The sequence below is a fragment of the Ciona intestinalis genome, chromosome 7 (assembly GCF_000224145.3).
Source record: "Ciona intestinalis chromosome 7, KH, whole genome shotgun sequence".
Classification (NCBI taxonomy): domain Eukaryota; kingdom Metazoa; phylum Chordata; class Ascidiacea; order Phlebobranchia; family Cionidae; genus Ciona; species Ciona intestinalis.
In genome coordinates this window covers 1,557,432-1,573,483 of record NC_020172.2, presented here as the reverse complement: position 1 = coordinate 1,573,483, position 16,052 = coordinate 1,557,432, and the positions used below count along the sequence as shown (strand labels likewise).

Sequence of the window (16,052 nt, the reverse complement as noted above, 5' to 3'; positions counted from 1 at the left end):
GTGGCGATTTTTTGACGTGTTGGCTGTTCGTCTTAAACCCTTAAAGGTGTTTGTCAGCTTCTGATTTAAACCTATTTAAAAAAATCGTTTTTTTTTAATTTCATACGCTGAAATCTGGCTACTGAAACAACGTTTTGCTGTTATAAATCATACTGTGGCAACAAACAAAAGTGAATTCAGCCTTAAACTGCATTGTAAACGCGTTTCTAGTTAAATGCTTTTTTTCTCCGCGCGTAATGCCCTGCCGGTAATTGGCGGAACTCGAGACTTGCGTAATTTAAATTGAATCCATGGATGATGGTGGTGCTGTGTGTAAAAGACGTGTTGATATTTGTGTAATAATCACTTTGGCATTCGTCGGGTGTATTTATAATTAGATTTAATACACTGAGATAAAATCCGACAATGGTTTATTTCTGATGTACCTGATTACACAATGGTTATACTTACATATTATTTATATACGCAGCAACTCGTGTAATATAAACGTAGTAAAACGTAAAATAATACTATTTAGACGAACGTTTCTTATCCAAGCGCCAAAAGTGTTCTCAATACCACACGCTTAACAAAATAAAAAATGTTATTATGTTATAAAAATTTTTCAATCATAGTAACGAACACCGGCGGAGTTAAAGTTAAACACTTTGATGTATGTGCCTGACACCTCACTAACAAGTAAAGATCCTGATTTTGTGGCGACGACGTCATGGGGACGCCACATTCCGTTATCTCGTTTCGTGAGCACAGAAGCTCTGTATACCCCCTCAGACGTGAACTGGGAAACACGGTGGTTCCCCACATCCGCTACTAGTATATTGTCGTGAGAATCACACGCGACACCTGCCGGATATTTGAAGTCGTAACCGCAACCGGGGGATGGTTTAATAGCGTTGCTAGGGCGACCGTTGTGCTCGAAAACGTAGACGGCGTTTTGAAGATGATCTGGTATTATTAAACGCCCTTTGCTGTCTGCACTGATTCGTAGAATTTCATCTTTGATTCCAGGATCAAAGGAGTCGACCATTTTTCCAGTTTTACTGCAAGTTATCACTCGCATCTTACGTCTGTGAATTTTTTTTATAAATTTAGTAACCATAGTAAACTTACAAGATTTGCTATCTAAGTTATAAACGTTACGCGTATGTTATTTCCATAACCAATACAGAATAAATGATCTGGAAATTCACGGCCTGCTAGAGATATCCATAGTATAGGCCGTAGATATGGTAATGACAAGTGTACTTATTTATCCTCCTTTGGCACGTTACGACAATACTTTAACAGGATTGCCCGATTTCAGTCACCTCGTATGTCCACTTACGAGCTACCATATATGCAAATTATACCCACTGGACTAGATAAACGATCATTAAGTGTCTTGTCCAACGATACGACCCCGTATAATAGTAGAAGCATCAACCATCAAATCCGGTATCATTTAGTTACGGTACAAACCCTCAAACCCTTACGTCATGTCACAGGACAATAATACCTCAATCAATTAAGCTACATTAAAAATCTAACGTACAAAAATCATGTAGTATTTAAACCTGTCAACAACTGATATTCTGTCCATTTCGTCTACAGCCATAGCGCTTGTTGAACCAAAAACTCCGGGCCCAAAATGTGAGATGGTTTGTCCTTCTGGTGAAAAGATGGCAACTTTGGAAGTTCCGTTATATCCAACACAGTTTACACACAAATCTCCATTTCTCAGAATGTGAATTCCACGAGCTTGAAAATTGAAGCCTGCGATATTGGTCTCGAACGAATGACTGTAAAACCAAAAAGTGGCGTCACGATACGTGAAATATTTATTTTTTTATTGCTTGAACCACGGCCTATTAAAACCACGACCTACTAGAGATTACAGCCATTCGTCTCTAGTAGGCTGTACTTGAACTAAGTTACATATTAAAAATATATTATTAAATAAATATAATAAAAATAGGTATATGAATATTAATTATATAGTGAAGTGGGGAGATGAGACACTTTTTTGATCTATTTTCTCGTCCCATGTGGTAGTAAACATGGAACAGTTAAAGAATTATATAACGCATCTCAAGGACTCCCATAGACCGTTATTAATTGTACACGACCAGAATATTTGAATATTATGTGTTAAAAGTGTCCCGTCTTGCCCCACCCTAATATAAAGATGGCTGGCAAATACGACGATTGTGTTATATGTAAAACACCAACTACATTGCATTTCGTGTTTTACTTCAATACCATCTGAGAGCTAAATACACTTATATACGTAATACGTTACCAACGTACAGGGATTTTCTATCAGGTAGTGATATCAACTGTATCCTCTTATTCCACACATCACAAGCATATAGTTTGGTTCCGTCATCGCTGACAGCGAAATGTTGGATCCAGCCGCCAAATTGCCCAGAACTGTTTCCTTTACGACCAACCTGTAATTTCAATCAAAATTAACGTTTGTGCACAAATTGAACCGCGGGCAACTTACATGCAGGCATTGAAATATGTAATTTTACTAATAATTGAACCCCGATGATTAACAGATCAAACAAATTGGTGATGTTGTTGCAATTTATATAAACAAACTGCTACATGATTTACATACGGTTCAGAACAACAACTATATACACAAAGCGCTACATTGTATATGCATATAGTAGGATGGGAAAGATGGGACACCTTTTAATTATATTTTCCCGTCCCATTTGGTAGTATACAAAGAACATTAAATAATTATAAAACTGTATCCCCACGACTCCGAAAGACCCTTGTTGGTTGTTTAAATTACAATTAAAATATTTGTATATTATGTGCTAAAGTTGTCCCGTCTTCCCCCAAGCCATTATATTGTATATATATATATATATATGCACGTTTCAATAGAATGTAGAGTTACAATTGCCTCATACCTCATACGAGTAATCAACGTATCCAGATATTGGCATTCCTGATGACAAAGATGAAATTCCGACTTTTTCGTACGGGTCCTCTCCATGGACCTCGTCTGTTTCGAATGGGACTTGAGCATAATAATCCTCTGGCATATCCATTGTAGTTAATACAAGATGTACAACTCCTAACGTAAATATAGATATGTGCAATGCCCAACCATCAAGCCATCTTGAAAATGGTAATACAGTATATTCTTATAGTACTGTATTACTAGACAGTATACAAAGTACGTTTCTTTCATTTAATCAAACTGGTATAACAAGTTATAGTATATACCTAATATAACTGAACCAACGCGTACAAATACAGTTACGCGGTGCAGTACAGTTTACAAACAACAGCACTATAGCGACTATAGAAATTAGCAAATTGTCTTCTCTGCTTTAGAATATAGAATTCAAACGCAAAGTGTGACGTCAGAATGTGCATTGTTTGATTGAGAAACCGGAAGTGAGGTGTAATCACACCTACTGATTTCCTACTAATGAGTGACGGCACAGTTTTATCTTATTTTACCAAGAAGTAATGACAAACATGAATATATGAATGTAACTTGCTTTATCCTCGCGCCAGAAAATGACAGTCGTTATAACACGGGTGTGCATACACCTCGTGCCAGCTTATAAGCTACCATGTATGTTACTTTGTGAGTGATTTTTTTTGGATTTTTTTAATGTATGGCTGACAATTTGGACAACAAATCCGTGACCACCTTTAAGTGTTTTGCACAAAGACACATATGCCCACAATGGTAGCCGCAACGAGCATTGAATCCATTACCTCTGGGTTACATGTAGGCGCGCTAACCACTCAATCAATACTGCTAAGTAAAATATATCTATCAGATGCAACGATGCCGTTGTTACAGTTATTTCCACCAATTTATTATCTTTCAAAACGGAGACAAAGTTTCCGCAATAAAACGCTTGAGAGATTGGCAACCCTATAGTTATGCACCTAAATTTAGTAGCAACATGTTATGTATAAACTTGGCGTCTGTGGAATAAACCTCTCGTTTACACAAAACGGTCGAAGTTTGAAACGAAGAAAGTAGGCGTTTGACAGTTTAACACTGGCGGGAAAATCTGGTCCTGCTGTTTTGAATGTGTATTTGGTTGAGCAAGTCGTTATATCGTATATTATATATCTTCATGAATCATTAACAGGAGGCTAATAACTAGTATTTGGATAAGTCACGCTCAGGAACACATACCGATTACGGACAGTATTGGTTGACTCTGCTTTCGTTAACGTTGTGTCAATCGTAGGTTAGTTGACTATTGTATATATTGTCGAAGTGCAAGAAAGTTTTTATGTTAAATAGAAGCTTCTATTATTTGTATAAAAGAGACGTTGGTACGAGTTAAGAGATCGATTGAGTATAGACCTACGAATCAAATCATTTTCGAATTCGCGTGGGTTTTCGAAATGGCGTGGAAATGCAAACAGCAACTGTAGTAGACAAATAACAAAATCATACGGTTCGACGTTCGAGGGAATACTTTAGTTTCGTCAACGACACATATACGATGTTGCTGATTTATCCGATACGGTTTGTCTTGTGTAACCATAACGACGTTGTGCATTCATGCGTGAAGGCGAAAGAAACCAGTCAAAACCAAAACATCACAAGTTTTCCTTCATTGTTCATGTTTCGTTGGTTACGTCATAGCCTAGTTACGCTGAGTGATTTTCAAGGAAATGCTGCATTTTTTCACAGACGTATGTTACATATATAGGTGTCCAGCAGTTAAATTACTGTATTTTGCTATAACTGGTACAGGGCTTACAATCAAAATGGAAGGTAAGCTTTGTGTGAACTATGTTCACTGACAACTATATATATATATACTTTTAACTATACTGGGAATCGTCGTAGGAATAACGCTTGATATTTTATTATATTTATACTTATATTAAAGTTATATTATCATTGTAGATCCGCATAAACCTAAAGAAGAGATATTACAGTGGGGTAAGACGGGACACCTTTACTACATAATGTCCAATTATTCTGATCTTGTTTAAAACTTTGATTTGATCTTGTTTATACCAAATGGGACAAAAAAAGAATGGAACGGTGTCCAATCTTCCCCATCCTAATATATGTAATATTTCGGCTTGATCCAGGTTCCTATTTGTTACAGCGGTTGGTTCGTTTTTTAAAAGGTTGTGCGACTCGAAGTTTACGACTGACGAAGGGAACATCCATGATATCGGGAGTTTAACAGGAGACCAACTTCTTCAGCGGTTTATTGAGTTGGTGGATAACTTTGGAGATACTTCTGCAGACAACCATCAGTTTAAAATAGGACGGAAAACTATATTCCAAATTATTAAAGTTTCCTTGCCAGCAATGGATGGTTATCTGGAGTTAAAAATGAAGGGAAAAGTAAAAGAAATAGACAAGTCGTTTGAGAGAACAGTGACAAAAAATTTTGACAAAGATTTCAACCACTTTCTAAGCACAAAAATAAGCGAACAAGATCCGCTATTGGTTGGTTTCTGTGCTTCGTTGCTGATCATTTTTCGAATCGCTACTCAGAAGTTTAATCTTCCGCATTTAAGCCGCGCTGAGTTAGCTAGGGGTATTTGGTTTGCTCTGACCTGCAATATGCCAGAGACTATTGTAAATATACTTCAAAGAGATAAGCCGGAAAACAGCAGAAGCATCTACGACACTTTAAAGCTGTAAGTAAAATAAGTGAAAATTCTCTATGGCTACACTATTGCGTAACATAGAAATTACTACTGAAATGAGTTTAATATTGCATGTATACGAAACTTTTTATTAACCCACTATGAAGTTTGTTGTTTATTCCTTTTAGGCAAGCTTCGAAGATGAATCCGCAGTCTGTACAAAAGTCAAAACCAAGTACTAATATTAAAAGGTAATATGATTACGCCATAAAGTATCAGTCCTGAGTACTTGTTTTGTCAACTCACTTTATTATGAAATACTGAATATTGTCATCTGTAAAAAAGGTGCAGTGTATATACCAATAGTTGTGTTTGTTAATCGGTAGCACCTATAGGCAAATAGACTCCTAGAGAATGTTTTAATTTGTTAACGTGTACAGGAAGAAACCAAATACATTAACACAAACATCAACTGATGAACAACAAATGCCAACTTCAACGACCAGCAATCCACCACCGGAACCACCTGTGAAAAAAGTAAAAGTTGAAGCAACAAGGCGACCTAAAAAGAAGGTTGTTGTGGATCTAACTTCAACATCAAGTGTGCAACAACCAAGTCAGTCCAATGTTACTCTGGAGAGAAATGATGAAACAAGTCCTTGGCCAACGTGGGAACATGCAAACCGTAAAGAGTCGAACAGTTTTGGATCGTCCGTAGACAAAGTTGCTATTCATAAAGCAGGCCGTCAAAATCTTAACAACAATAACCATTATTCTAACGAAAGTGTCAGACAGCAGACGAGCAATGACCAACAAACTAGTTCAGCACAAGCTTGGTTTCAAGATATGATCAGAAAACGAATGTCGGAAACAAATTAAACAAGTATTTATGGTCCAGGCCTAACAGTACAAACGAAAACCTTACTCAGTATATAAGTAGCACCACGTTTCGAGCTTTAATGTATAATGATGCACTACCTTAACAAAGGACTCTCTTCATTCTGAGTACAACATTTTGTAACTATACTGCTGTACTAACAATCACTGACGGTGTCGCGGAAATCTGGTTCCCATCGGCTACTGCGCATGCGTAATAGACACGGTACTTTTTTTTATCAGAAATCTTTAAATCTGGTTTCGAACGAATCATATATTCATGTTTTTGTATAGTTTGTATTATTAAATGTGAAAATGTAGGTTTTGTTGCCTTTTTTCGTTGTTGATGACGTATTAAGGGTAGAGGTCACTAGTCATGCGTCATAATGTACAATTTAAGTAAAAAAACTGCATAAATTACTAAAATATTTCTACAAAATGATACTCGTATAGAAGAATTGGAAAATTATTTTTTTGCTTATAGGAATTGGTAAACAAAATATTGCTGCACGCATAAAAGAAACGAATCGGCGACATTTTCTGACTTTACTACGATATGTATGGTTTAATGGCAGTCGATCTGCCTTGTTGTAATGTTGCCATTGCTTTTTGCTCTTCTTCCGTCACGTCTCAGCCAATTCGATGTGAAGTAACCGACCATGCAACCGGCCAGAATGCAGACCACAGTCAAACCGTTATACGTCATTACAAATAGCATTAAGATGTAAGAAACGCCCTATACTATATATTAATAGAATACTATATATTATACCCTACTACATATTAATAGGATGTAGAGTTATAATCGCCTAAGCTAAGTTAACACTGCCTGTCTCAACAATCGCCCCATATTCCCGGATTCTCTAAAATACGCGCTAACAACGCGAGCAGCTCACTGACTGGGTTTTACACTATTACAACGCCGTGGCAAAGTGGTTACCACGTCTGCCCCCCAGTTCAATGTTCGTGGCTGCTGTCATTGTGGACGTATGTGTTCTTGGGCAAGACTCTTACCATTAATTGTTCCAAATCAGTGGTCACCAATGGGTTGTCCAAATTGAAGGCCTTCCAAAAAAAGCATCCCCACCGTCCCCCCAAAAGTTATCACTTACAAAGTAACATATATGGTAACTTGCAAGCTGGCACGAGGTTTGTACCGTGTTATAACGACTATCGTTTTTCGGCAGTGGTCACCAAATCAGTGGTCACCAATGGGTTGTCCAAATTGAAGGCCTTCCAAAAAAAGCATCCCCACCGTCCCCCCAAAAGTTATCACTTACAAAGTAACAAACATGGTAACTTGCAAGCTGGCACGAGGTTTGTACCGTGTTATAACGACTATCGTTTTTCGGCAACGCGAGGATACAGGAAGTTACATTCATTCATTCATATACTAGAGTGGGGGGAGATGGGACACCTTTAGAACATAATATCCAAGTATCCTGATCGTGTTTTAAACAATTAACGACGGTCTATGGGAGTCGTGAGGATATAGTTTTATAAATGTTTGAATGTTCTTTGCTTTTACTACTAAATGGGAGGAAAACAAATAGAGCTAAAAGGTGTCTCCTCTTCACCCACCCTACTATATATCTAACAACCAATAAAAGCAGAAAAGTAGGTATCCAGGATAGCTCGAGCTGTTCTCGCTTATTCTAACTTTGAACCTATACTTTGTAAAACGTGTTCGCGCTCAGCAAGTTAGCGCTGAATTTTAGAGACACCGCGTATACCTCATATACGAGTAATCAACATATCCAGATATTGGCATTCCTGATGACAAAGATGAGATTCCGACTTTTTCGTACGGGTCCTCTTCATGGACCACGTCTGTTTCGATTGGGACTTGAGCATAATATTCCTCTGGCATATCCATTGTAGTTAATACAAGATGTACAACTTAACAGTAAATATAGATATGTGCAATGCCCAACCATCACAAAGTTTTGAAGTTGGTAATATATTTCTATAGTAAGTGCATTTATTTCATTTAGTTAATTTATTATAACAACTTTTACAATTATAGTACTTAATAATTAAACCAACGCGTACAAATACAATTACGCAGTGTAGCATAGTTTACAAACAACAGTGCATATAGGTACCGTATATAGAAATTAAAATATTGTCTTCTGTGCTGTAGAATATAGAAATTAAACGCAAAGTGTGACGTCAGATGGTGCATTAATTGTTTACTTGCAAATCCGGAAGTGAGGTGTAATCACATCTACTGCTTTCCTACTAATGAGTAACGGCACAGTTTTATCATAGTATACTGAAGTGTTTATTATAGGATTAGTATATACCACTATAGTTCACAGGCGACTGTTGCATATAGGTGTCAATGAGTTATAAATACTGTATTTTGCTATAACTGGTACGTTTCGGATTTTGAAAACGTTCGAAATCTTACTGATATACTCTGGACTCACAATAAAAATGGAGGGTAGGTTTTGTGTGAACTACGTTGTACATTATTAGCTTTGAACTTTTAACTATACTAGAGATCGTCGTTGAGATACAGCTAGGTATTTTAATGTTTACACTCACATTAAAATTATATTATCATTGATGATCTGTATGAACAAGGAAGATACAATGATGTGGGGGAAGACGGGAGACCTTTAGCACATAATATCCAAATATCCTGATCGTGTTCTAAATCTAAACAATTAACAATAACGCGCTCTGTGGGAGTCGTGAAGAAACGGTTTTATAAATATTTAAATGTTATTTGTTTACTACCAAATGGGACAAGAAAATGGAACGAAAAGGTGTCCCATCTTTCCCACTCTACTATTTGTAATATTTCGGCTTGATTCAGTTTTCTATTTCTTACAGCGGATGGTTCGATATTTAAAAGGTTGTGCGACTCGAAGTTTATAACGGACGAAGGGAACATCCATGATATCGGGAGTTTAACAGGAGACCAACTTCTTCAGCGGCTCATTGAGTTGGTGGATAACTTTGGAGATACTTCTGCAGACAACCATCAGTTTAAAATAGGACGGAAAACTATATTCCAAATTCTTAAAGTTTCTTTGCCAGCAATGGATGGTTATCTGGAGTTAGAAATGAAGGGAAAAGTAAAAGAAATAGACAAGTCGTTCGAGAAAACAGTAACGAAAAATTTTGACAAAGATTTCAACCACTTTCTAATCACAAAAATAAGCGAACAAGATCCGCTATTGGTTGGTTTCTGTGCTTCGTTGCTGATCATTTTTCGAATCGCTACTCAGAAGTTTAATCTTCCGCATTTAAGCCGCGCTGAGTTAGCTAGGGGTATTTGGTTTGCTCTGACCTGCAATATGCCGGAGACTATTATAAATATACTTCAAAGAGATAAGCCGGAAAACAGCAGAAGCATCTACGACACTTTAAAGTTGTAAGTAAAATACATCTACAATTCGGTTGTGTAAACTTGCAGTCTATGATGTCCATTCTTGTTCTCCAGCATGGCTGCACTATATACTACGTAACATAGAAATTAACTTCGAAATGAGTTTGACTTCTCTATTAACTTGATATTGTATGTTTACGAAACTTTATTAAAACCCACTAAAGTTTGTTGTTTATTTTTTTCAGACAAGCTTCGAAGATAAATCCGCAATTGATTTCTCCACAGAAGTCAAAACCAAGTACGAATGTTAAAAGGTAATATGATTTTGAAAAAGGTAATATAATTATGTACATGCTTTGTCAACTCACTTTATTAAGAAATTCTGAATATTGTCATCTATAAAAAAAAGGTGCAGTGTATAACAATCGGTGTGTGTGTTATTGGTAGTACCCACGTTGGTAGTACCTAGAGAATGATTCAATTTATTAACGTGTACAGGACGAAACCAAATACATTAACACAAACGTCAACTGATGAACAACAAATGCCAACTTCAACGACCAGCAATCCACCACCGGAACCACCTGTGAAAAAAGTTAAAGTTGAAGCAGCAAGGCGACCTAAAAAGAAGGTTGCTGTGGATCTAACTTCAACATCAAGTGTGCAACAACCAAGTCAGTCCAATGTTACTCTGGAGAGAAATGATGAAACAAGTCCTTGGCCAACGTGGGAACATGCAAACCGTAAAGAGTCGAAGGTTCCCATTCATAAACCAGACCGTCAGAATGTTAACAATACCCACCATTCTAACGAAAGTGTCAGACAGCAGACGAGCAATGACCAGCAGTCATTAGGTTCAACACTAGCTTGGATTCAAGATCTGATCAAAAAACGAATGTCGGAAACAAATTAAACAAGCATTTATGGTCCAGGCCTAACAGTACAAACGAAAACCTTACTCAGTAAGCACCGCGTTTCGGGCTTTAATGTATAATGATGCACTACCTTAACACAGGACTCTCTTCATTCTGAGTACAACACCTTGTAATCACTATACTGGTGTACTAATAATCACTGACGACATTGGATTGCGTATGGGTGCACGCAGATTTAATGTCAGGCAATTGAAATACCAGTTGCGTAACCATATGCAGCTATACATATAAAACTACTTTTGTGGTTAAAATATTTCTACAAATGGTACTCGTATAGAGGAATTGGAAAATTATTTTTTTTGGCGACATTTTCTGATCTTACTACGATATGTACAGTTTAATGGCAGTCGGTCTGTCTTGTCATGATGTCATTGCGTCTTGCTTTTCTTCTCCTGCCACGTTCCGGCCAATTCGATGTGAAGTAACCGACCATACAACCGGCCAGAATGCAGATCACAATCGAAACATTATACGTCATTACAGATAGCATTATGACGTAAGAAACGAGCAACTGCACGCCATGAACTAGTGTCTCGATCAAATGAATCGTGACCAACGTTCCGTGAGGAATTGGTGAACTGTGACAAGTGTAAATAAATGAAGAAATGAATAAAATTTATTTATACCTGCGTGGCAACGACAGTCGTTATAACATATCATATATGCACCAAACTTTACAATCTGATTCATATTTGTGGATGAGACAAGAATACCTTTGAACAAAAGGTTTCGCTAGTAACCAGTGCCAGCCATGTACAAGAAATGTTTTGTAAAAATAGTGTATATATAGTTTAAAAAATATTAACATTCTTGTGTACCTATCTTCCCTTTGCTTCTCTTTTTTGATTCTTACTTCAGTATCCATGCGACTGTCGTCGATCTTGGGCAATCCGTTTCTGATTGGTTGCTTTACCACCAACTGCAACAGTGTAAATATATTCGTATTTAGACAATACTCAAAGATTGTAACAATAAACCTAATAATTTTATTTTTGTACAAGCTAAGATTAATAATGAATTCTGATGTATGCAGAAATGAATGTAATATAAAGCATCTTAATTTAAGCAGGGGTATATATAACAGCCGTGTTCTGCTCGGTTTTACAGGCTAAAAGAATATAAAGGACCGATTTCACAAATGTTTGTGAATTATCTTTACGCCCATGACAGGACATCCTACCAAATGTGGGGGTTGTTTTACTGGTATATATAGATGTACAATTGCGCCGAAAGCGAGTCTATATGCTGCCACTGCTAATACCACAGTTTTACCTTCGTCCTAACAATTGATTCATTTGATTTGCTCTCCTTAATGTCACTGTGTTGCTCATTGCAGCTGCAGCACGAGACTGGGCATGTTGTCATTGAAGCAAGGCAGAGACGATAGTGTTTGAGAAACTCGTAAAAAACGCCAAGCAGGAACATTATAAAGCCAGCGATGGCGAGTTCTGAAACATGTTTGTATGTCAAAATGCATTTATGGAAATATAGATGCTTTTATAAAAAAAACTTTCTTAGCTTTTATAAAAAGATTCTTAGAAAAGACTATTGCCGTTTGAGCGATTCAAGTAATAAATCTATAGTTAATGAAGTGGTTTAGTAGAATGTCTACAACAGCAGTTATATAAACATGGTTCTTATACATTTTAAGTACATATTTAAACATAAAAACTCAGTGACAAAAAGATACCTAGAATCCACCTAATTCGTTCCCCAAGTTAAAAAGTAAAAAGAACGAAAATCACAAAACTACGTTGTGACATAAAAGGCGTATTATAAGTCAAATTTCATTAAAAAACCAAATTGTTCAAATTGCGTACAAATAAGATGTTATTTACTTTACCAAGGCAACGCTTTCATATAACTTTTCCATTCTCAATTGAAAACCACATTTTCTCGACAATAATAAAATTCCAATGTTAATTTTTTTGAGTATATTTGCATTATGCTATTTGTCTTGCAGTACTTGGAACTTTAAGAATAATCAGCAGAAGAATAAATAAATCCTTTAATGTGTGCGTACTTTAACACCTATTAAAAGTGTGTGGCAGCATTTTCTGTGGATCCGATGTTAAAACAGGCATTTTTGTGTCGACGTGTTTAAATGACAGTATATGCTTTACACCCATAACATTTTGACATCTGCAATGACGCCAACAGCGCTAACTAATATAATGGGATTTTTGGACCTGCGTTTTAAAATAAAATGGCTTATAAAAAAGGGAGCTATAAAACCAACACCGTATGTATAGTTATATGGGGTAAGATGGGATACCGTTAGCACCAAAATCACATATTTTCTAATCGTCTTTTAATAATTAACAGCGATTTTTTTCAGTGGCGGGGCTACGATTATATTTTTCTGTAAATATTCTTTGTTTGCTATACCAACTGGGACAGCAAAATAAAATTAAAACATGACCCATCTCCCCCCGACCTACTATACATAGAACTAAAGAGCATTTTCTACCCATGTTATTTCTTATTTCAATCGACTTAAGAAGAAGAAAAAATGGAAGTTGGTTTGTGAACGTCATCGTCATCATCATCGTTCCTTCCATAGACATCATATTTCCCATTGAAGAATTTCCCTCCATATTTTATATATTTATGACTACTGCCTTAAAATCAGTTATAGTAAGTAATAGAGTCCAATCGGTCACTTCATTTAAAAAGCAGTAAAATTTAATTGGCCAATAAAATACGAAATGTGCCTTCGCTTTTATGGTGTACCATGGTGAAATATCGTATGTAGGGTAAGAGCGTATAACAATAACAATGATGTAAATAATTTTGCACAACGATCTCTAGCTTTTAATTAATTGTATGGTTTAATAATAAACCTAAACATAACGCGGGTTAAACCAACTGGGAATAACTACTAAAGTAACTGCTGTGTATACTGTACTCGCCAAACATATATTGCGTTTGGTCGTCCGACAAAATTGCAAGCCGGTTTAGATAATACCTATTTTTGATTGCATATTAAACGTTAGACTCTGTGGCGCGCCCCTTATTTAGCTTTTATACAGGAATTATTGCTAAAATTCCACTGTATCTGACCAACTGGTTACTACACTGCTGGTGGTACATGCTTACACAGCTAAAACTTACTATGCAAGTCGATTCCAGTTAAACAGACTAAAGTTTATTCACACTGTATCAGCAGAAAAAATTCACTGTCGCCTCTCACTATATATACACTTGGTAGAACTGTTTAATTAACGGAGTTCGTTTTAATAGATTTAACTTGAGGCTAATTTTAAAACTTATTTTAAGCCAGTCCTGCTGTGCAAGGTCTGATAACAATACAATCATTCCCAACCTCGGCCCTGTTCCCATGGATTTTCATAGGCGGAACGAAACTAGTATGTTTCCCCTTAGCGCGTAATTAACGCGTTTCTCATAGCGAAGCTGAATCATAATAAACTCTCAGCAGGGCCGGTGAAGAAGTTTAGGAAGACGTGGAAACTTTACGCCGTCAATTTGTTTACAGCCGAATACTTGGTTTTGAAAATCGCTGTAGAAATCCCCAAACGCGCACACTCAATGACGATGTTTTGGTTAAGACATGCCATTTTTTTAACAAGCAATCTACTTTAAAAATCTGATTATAGACACGGTGTCACGCCCGATCAAAAAAAATATAGCTTCAAACTTTTATAAAGGAATCCTTGTAAAAATGCCGTGCATGGTAGTCAACATTACACTTGAATTTGAACCCCTGTGGATTCCTAAGCCGTTTGTTTGCCACGGACAATCCTACGAAATTTTGTTTTCACAAAAGGATTTATGACTATTGTAACATTCAATACATAATGCGTTGGACAATATGTTTGTAATCTTCTTTTACTCTTCTTCGTACAATTTACATACATCAGCATCGAAACTTGTGAAGTTTTTGATTTCTAGTTATAGTCATACCCGCTATATATTCAATAAAGGAAAAACAGTTTATCTTAATTTGAAGCCCGTTCACTCAAAAATGTATCCACGCCCCGAAACCACAAGAGAGAAGAAGTATACGACAGTAAGCAGCATAATACTTTTTTTGTATTTAAATTCAGAAGCGCGTGTAACGTAAAAAAACAAACCAATTTCTCTTCGGGGCTTGTATATAGCCTTTACTGTACATAACATGTATATAGTACTGTGGGGCGTGATGAGATACCATTAACACCTAAACATAATATTTCCTGGTCGTGTTTTAAAGAAATATCAACGCTCTTTTTAAGTTGCTGGGCTAAGGTTGTAAAATCTGTAAATACTTTTTGTTTGAGATGAGAAAAGAGCATGAAAACGCCACATCTTACCCCATTCCTTTAAAGGTCAAATATAAAATACAAATGCAATAAGTTATCATGGTAAATGTGACGAAGTGGAGGGTATCATGTCTTGTGGTAAGTTTAATGAGACTGCACGGGCTTGGTTCTTTATTACGACAGCTTGACCTTTTTTGCTTTTAGATGGGTGTGCTGGTTCAAGTACACCAATGCTGGTTGAATAAATGTCATTGAATAATAGCTTTTCGTGCCGCTGTACACGTAGAAACGTGGGTGATGTGCCAAAGGCAATGCTATACTTTAGTTTACAATAGTGGTTTATCTGTTTTGGTTTAGGTAAGCAGTTTGTACATGCAACAGAAGTAAACAAGAAATAGTAAGTGAAGCCTAAAATTTTTAATGCAGTAGCACATACTGTACAGTTGATATTTGTCGATGCAAAGTGCATGTATATCATGATATGTCTACTACATACGTTTCCGGTATAGTGAATACGCCAAAACAGAAACCTACCTGATTAAAAATATATAAATACCAAAGACTGCAAATGCTGCAATAACTACTCCAATCGGCACCCAGTACACAACTTTATTCGTCTCTTCTGGCTGTAAAGTTACGAACGAAATATTCAGGTAGCTCGTGGTAGTGGCATTGAGAATTATCTTGACCATTTTCCTAACCATTTACCAGATAGTCTGACTAAGTTTTAAATATAGCAAATGCTTCTGAAAACACCTTTGAACACCCCCTTCAAATAAATGTGAAAGTAAACGTAATAAAAGGCCAAATTCCATAGTGTACTGAAGGCAAACAGTCCGTTTATTTTGCAGCAATCTCAAAAGAGATCTTAAAATCTCCACGGTGTTTACTGAAATAGTGAAATCCTTATATGAATCTGAAATTGCCATTTTAAAGCGACATAAACCTGGCTATAATACCTTCAGACTTCAAACCAAGCGAACCGATGCGCAGTACTGACCGCTGACCAAGAATACAACTAAAAGACCAGCCAAGGCGTGGATTTTCGTA

The 16,052-nt window shown here is 36.6% G+C and overlaps 3 protein-coding genes and 1 long non-coding RNA gene across 6 annotated transcripts; 1 reads left to right on the top strand and 3 right to left on the bottom strand.

Moving 5' to 3' along the window:
• Window positions 1-395: 395 nt before the first annotated feature.
• LOC100182240 (tripartite motif-containing protein 3-like) lies at window positions 396-3,139 on the bottom strand. The gene is made up of 4 exons (XM_002126933.4): window positions 2,907-3,139; window positions 2,287-2,429; window positions 1,554-1,778; window positions 396-1,067 (listed from the first exon to the last, which is right to left on the bottom strand). The coding sequence occupies exons 1-4, from the start codon at window positions 3,045-3,047 to the stop codon at window positions 605-607; spliced, it is 972 nt and encodes a 323-aa protein (XP_002126969.1). The 5' UTR covers window positions 3,048-3,139; the 3' UTR covers window positions 396-604.
• Window positions 3,140-4,350: 1,211 nt separating this feature from the next.
• LOC100186998 lies at window positions 4,351-11,729 on the top strand. 3 transcript variants are annotated; one of them, XM_002122436.4, is made up of 4 exons: window positions 4,351-4,753; window positions 5,097-5,640; window positions 5,778-5,840; window positions 6,030-6,783. In XM_002122436.4, the coding sequence occupies exons 1-4, from the start codon at window positions 4,651-4,653 to the stop codon at window positions 6,466-6,468; spliced, it is 1,149 nt and encodes a 382-aa protein (XP_002122472.2). In that variant the 5' UTR covers window positions 4,351-4,650; the 3' UTR covers window positions 6,469-6,783. The 3 variants fall into 3 exon arrangements, with proteins under 3 accessions (XP_002122472.2, XP_026691009.1, XP_002127042.1); XM_026835208.1 differs by lacking the exons at window positions 5,097-5,640; window positions 5,778-5,840; window positions 6,030-6,783 and adding exons at window positions 9,307-9,850; window positions 10,051-10,119; window positions 10,304-11,729 and having other exon boundaries at window positions 4,361-4,753; XM_002127006.4 differs by lacking the exons at window positions 4,351-4,753; window positions 5,097-5,640; window positions 5,778-5,840; window positions 6,030-6,783 and adding exons at window positions 8,699-8,911; window positions 9,307-9,850; window positions 10,051-10,119; window positions 10,304-11,729.
• Window positions 6,539-14,556, bottom strand: LOC100175236. The gene is made up of 5 exons (XM_002122566.5): window positions 13,211-14,556; window positions 12,013-12,188; window positions 11,559-11,659; window positions 10,847-11,318; window positions 6,539-6,618 (listed from the first exon to the last, which is right to left on the bottom strand). The coding sequence occupies exons 1-4, from the start codon at window positions 13,335-13,337 to the stop codon at window positions 11,078-11,080; spliced, it is 645 nt and encodes a 214-aa protein (XP_002122602.3). The 5' UTR covers window positions 13,338-14,556; the 3' UTR covers window positions 6,539-6,618; window positions 10,847-11,077.
• A 219-nt stretch (window positions 14,557-14,775) lies between these two features.
• LOC100184604 lies at window positions 14,776-15,973 on the bottom strand. The gene is made up of 2 exons (XR_717298.3): window positions 15,537-15,973; window positions 14,776-15,235 (listed from the first exon to the last, which is right to left on the bottom strand). It is a non-coding gene; the product is annotated as an uncharacterized LOC100184604 (long non-coding RNA).
• Window positions 15,974-16,052: the final 79 nt, after the last annotated feature.

Excerpts from the sequence above, each read along its gene's own strand:
- LOC100182240 (XM_002126933.4), bottom strand. The coding sequence starts at position 3,047 with ATGGATATGCCAGAGGATTATTATGCTCAAGTCCCATTCGAAACAGAC. Across the intron at positions 1,779-2,286 it reads CTACCTGATAGAAAATCCCT|TCATTCGTTCGAGACCAATA; the intron begins GTACGTTGGTAA and ends TTGGTTTTACAG. Across the intron at positions 1,068-1,553 it reads AGAATATCAGTTGTTGACAG|ACGTAAGATGCGAGTGATAA; the intron begins GTTTAAATACTA and ends AAAAATTCACAG.
- LOC100186998 (XM_002122436.4), top strand. The coding sequence starts at position 4,651 with ATGCTGCATTTTTTCACAGACGTATGTTACATATATAGGTGTCCAGCA. Across the intron at positions 4,754-5,096 it reads GCTTACAATCAAAATGGAAG|CGGTTGGTTCGTTTTTTAAA; the intron begins GTAAGCTTTGTG and ends TATTTGTTACAG. Across the intron at positions 5,841-6,029 it reads CCAAGTACTAATATTAAAAG|GAAGAAACCAAATACATTAA; the intron begins GTAATATGATTA and ends TAACGTGTACAG.
- LOC100175236 (XM_002122566.5), bottom strand. The coding sequence starts at position 13,337 with ATGGAGGGAAATTCTTCAATGGGAAATATGATGTCTATGGAAGGAACG. Across the intron at positions 12,189-13,210 it reads TGAAATAAGAAATAACATGG|AACTCGCCATCGCTGGCTTT; the intron begins GTAGAAAATGCT and ends AACATGTTTCAG. Across the intron at positions 11,660-12,012 it reads AATCAATTGTTAGGACGAAG|TTGGTGGTAAAGCAACCAAT; the intron begins GTAAAACTGTGG and ends ACACTGTTGCAG.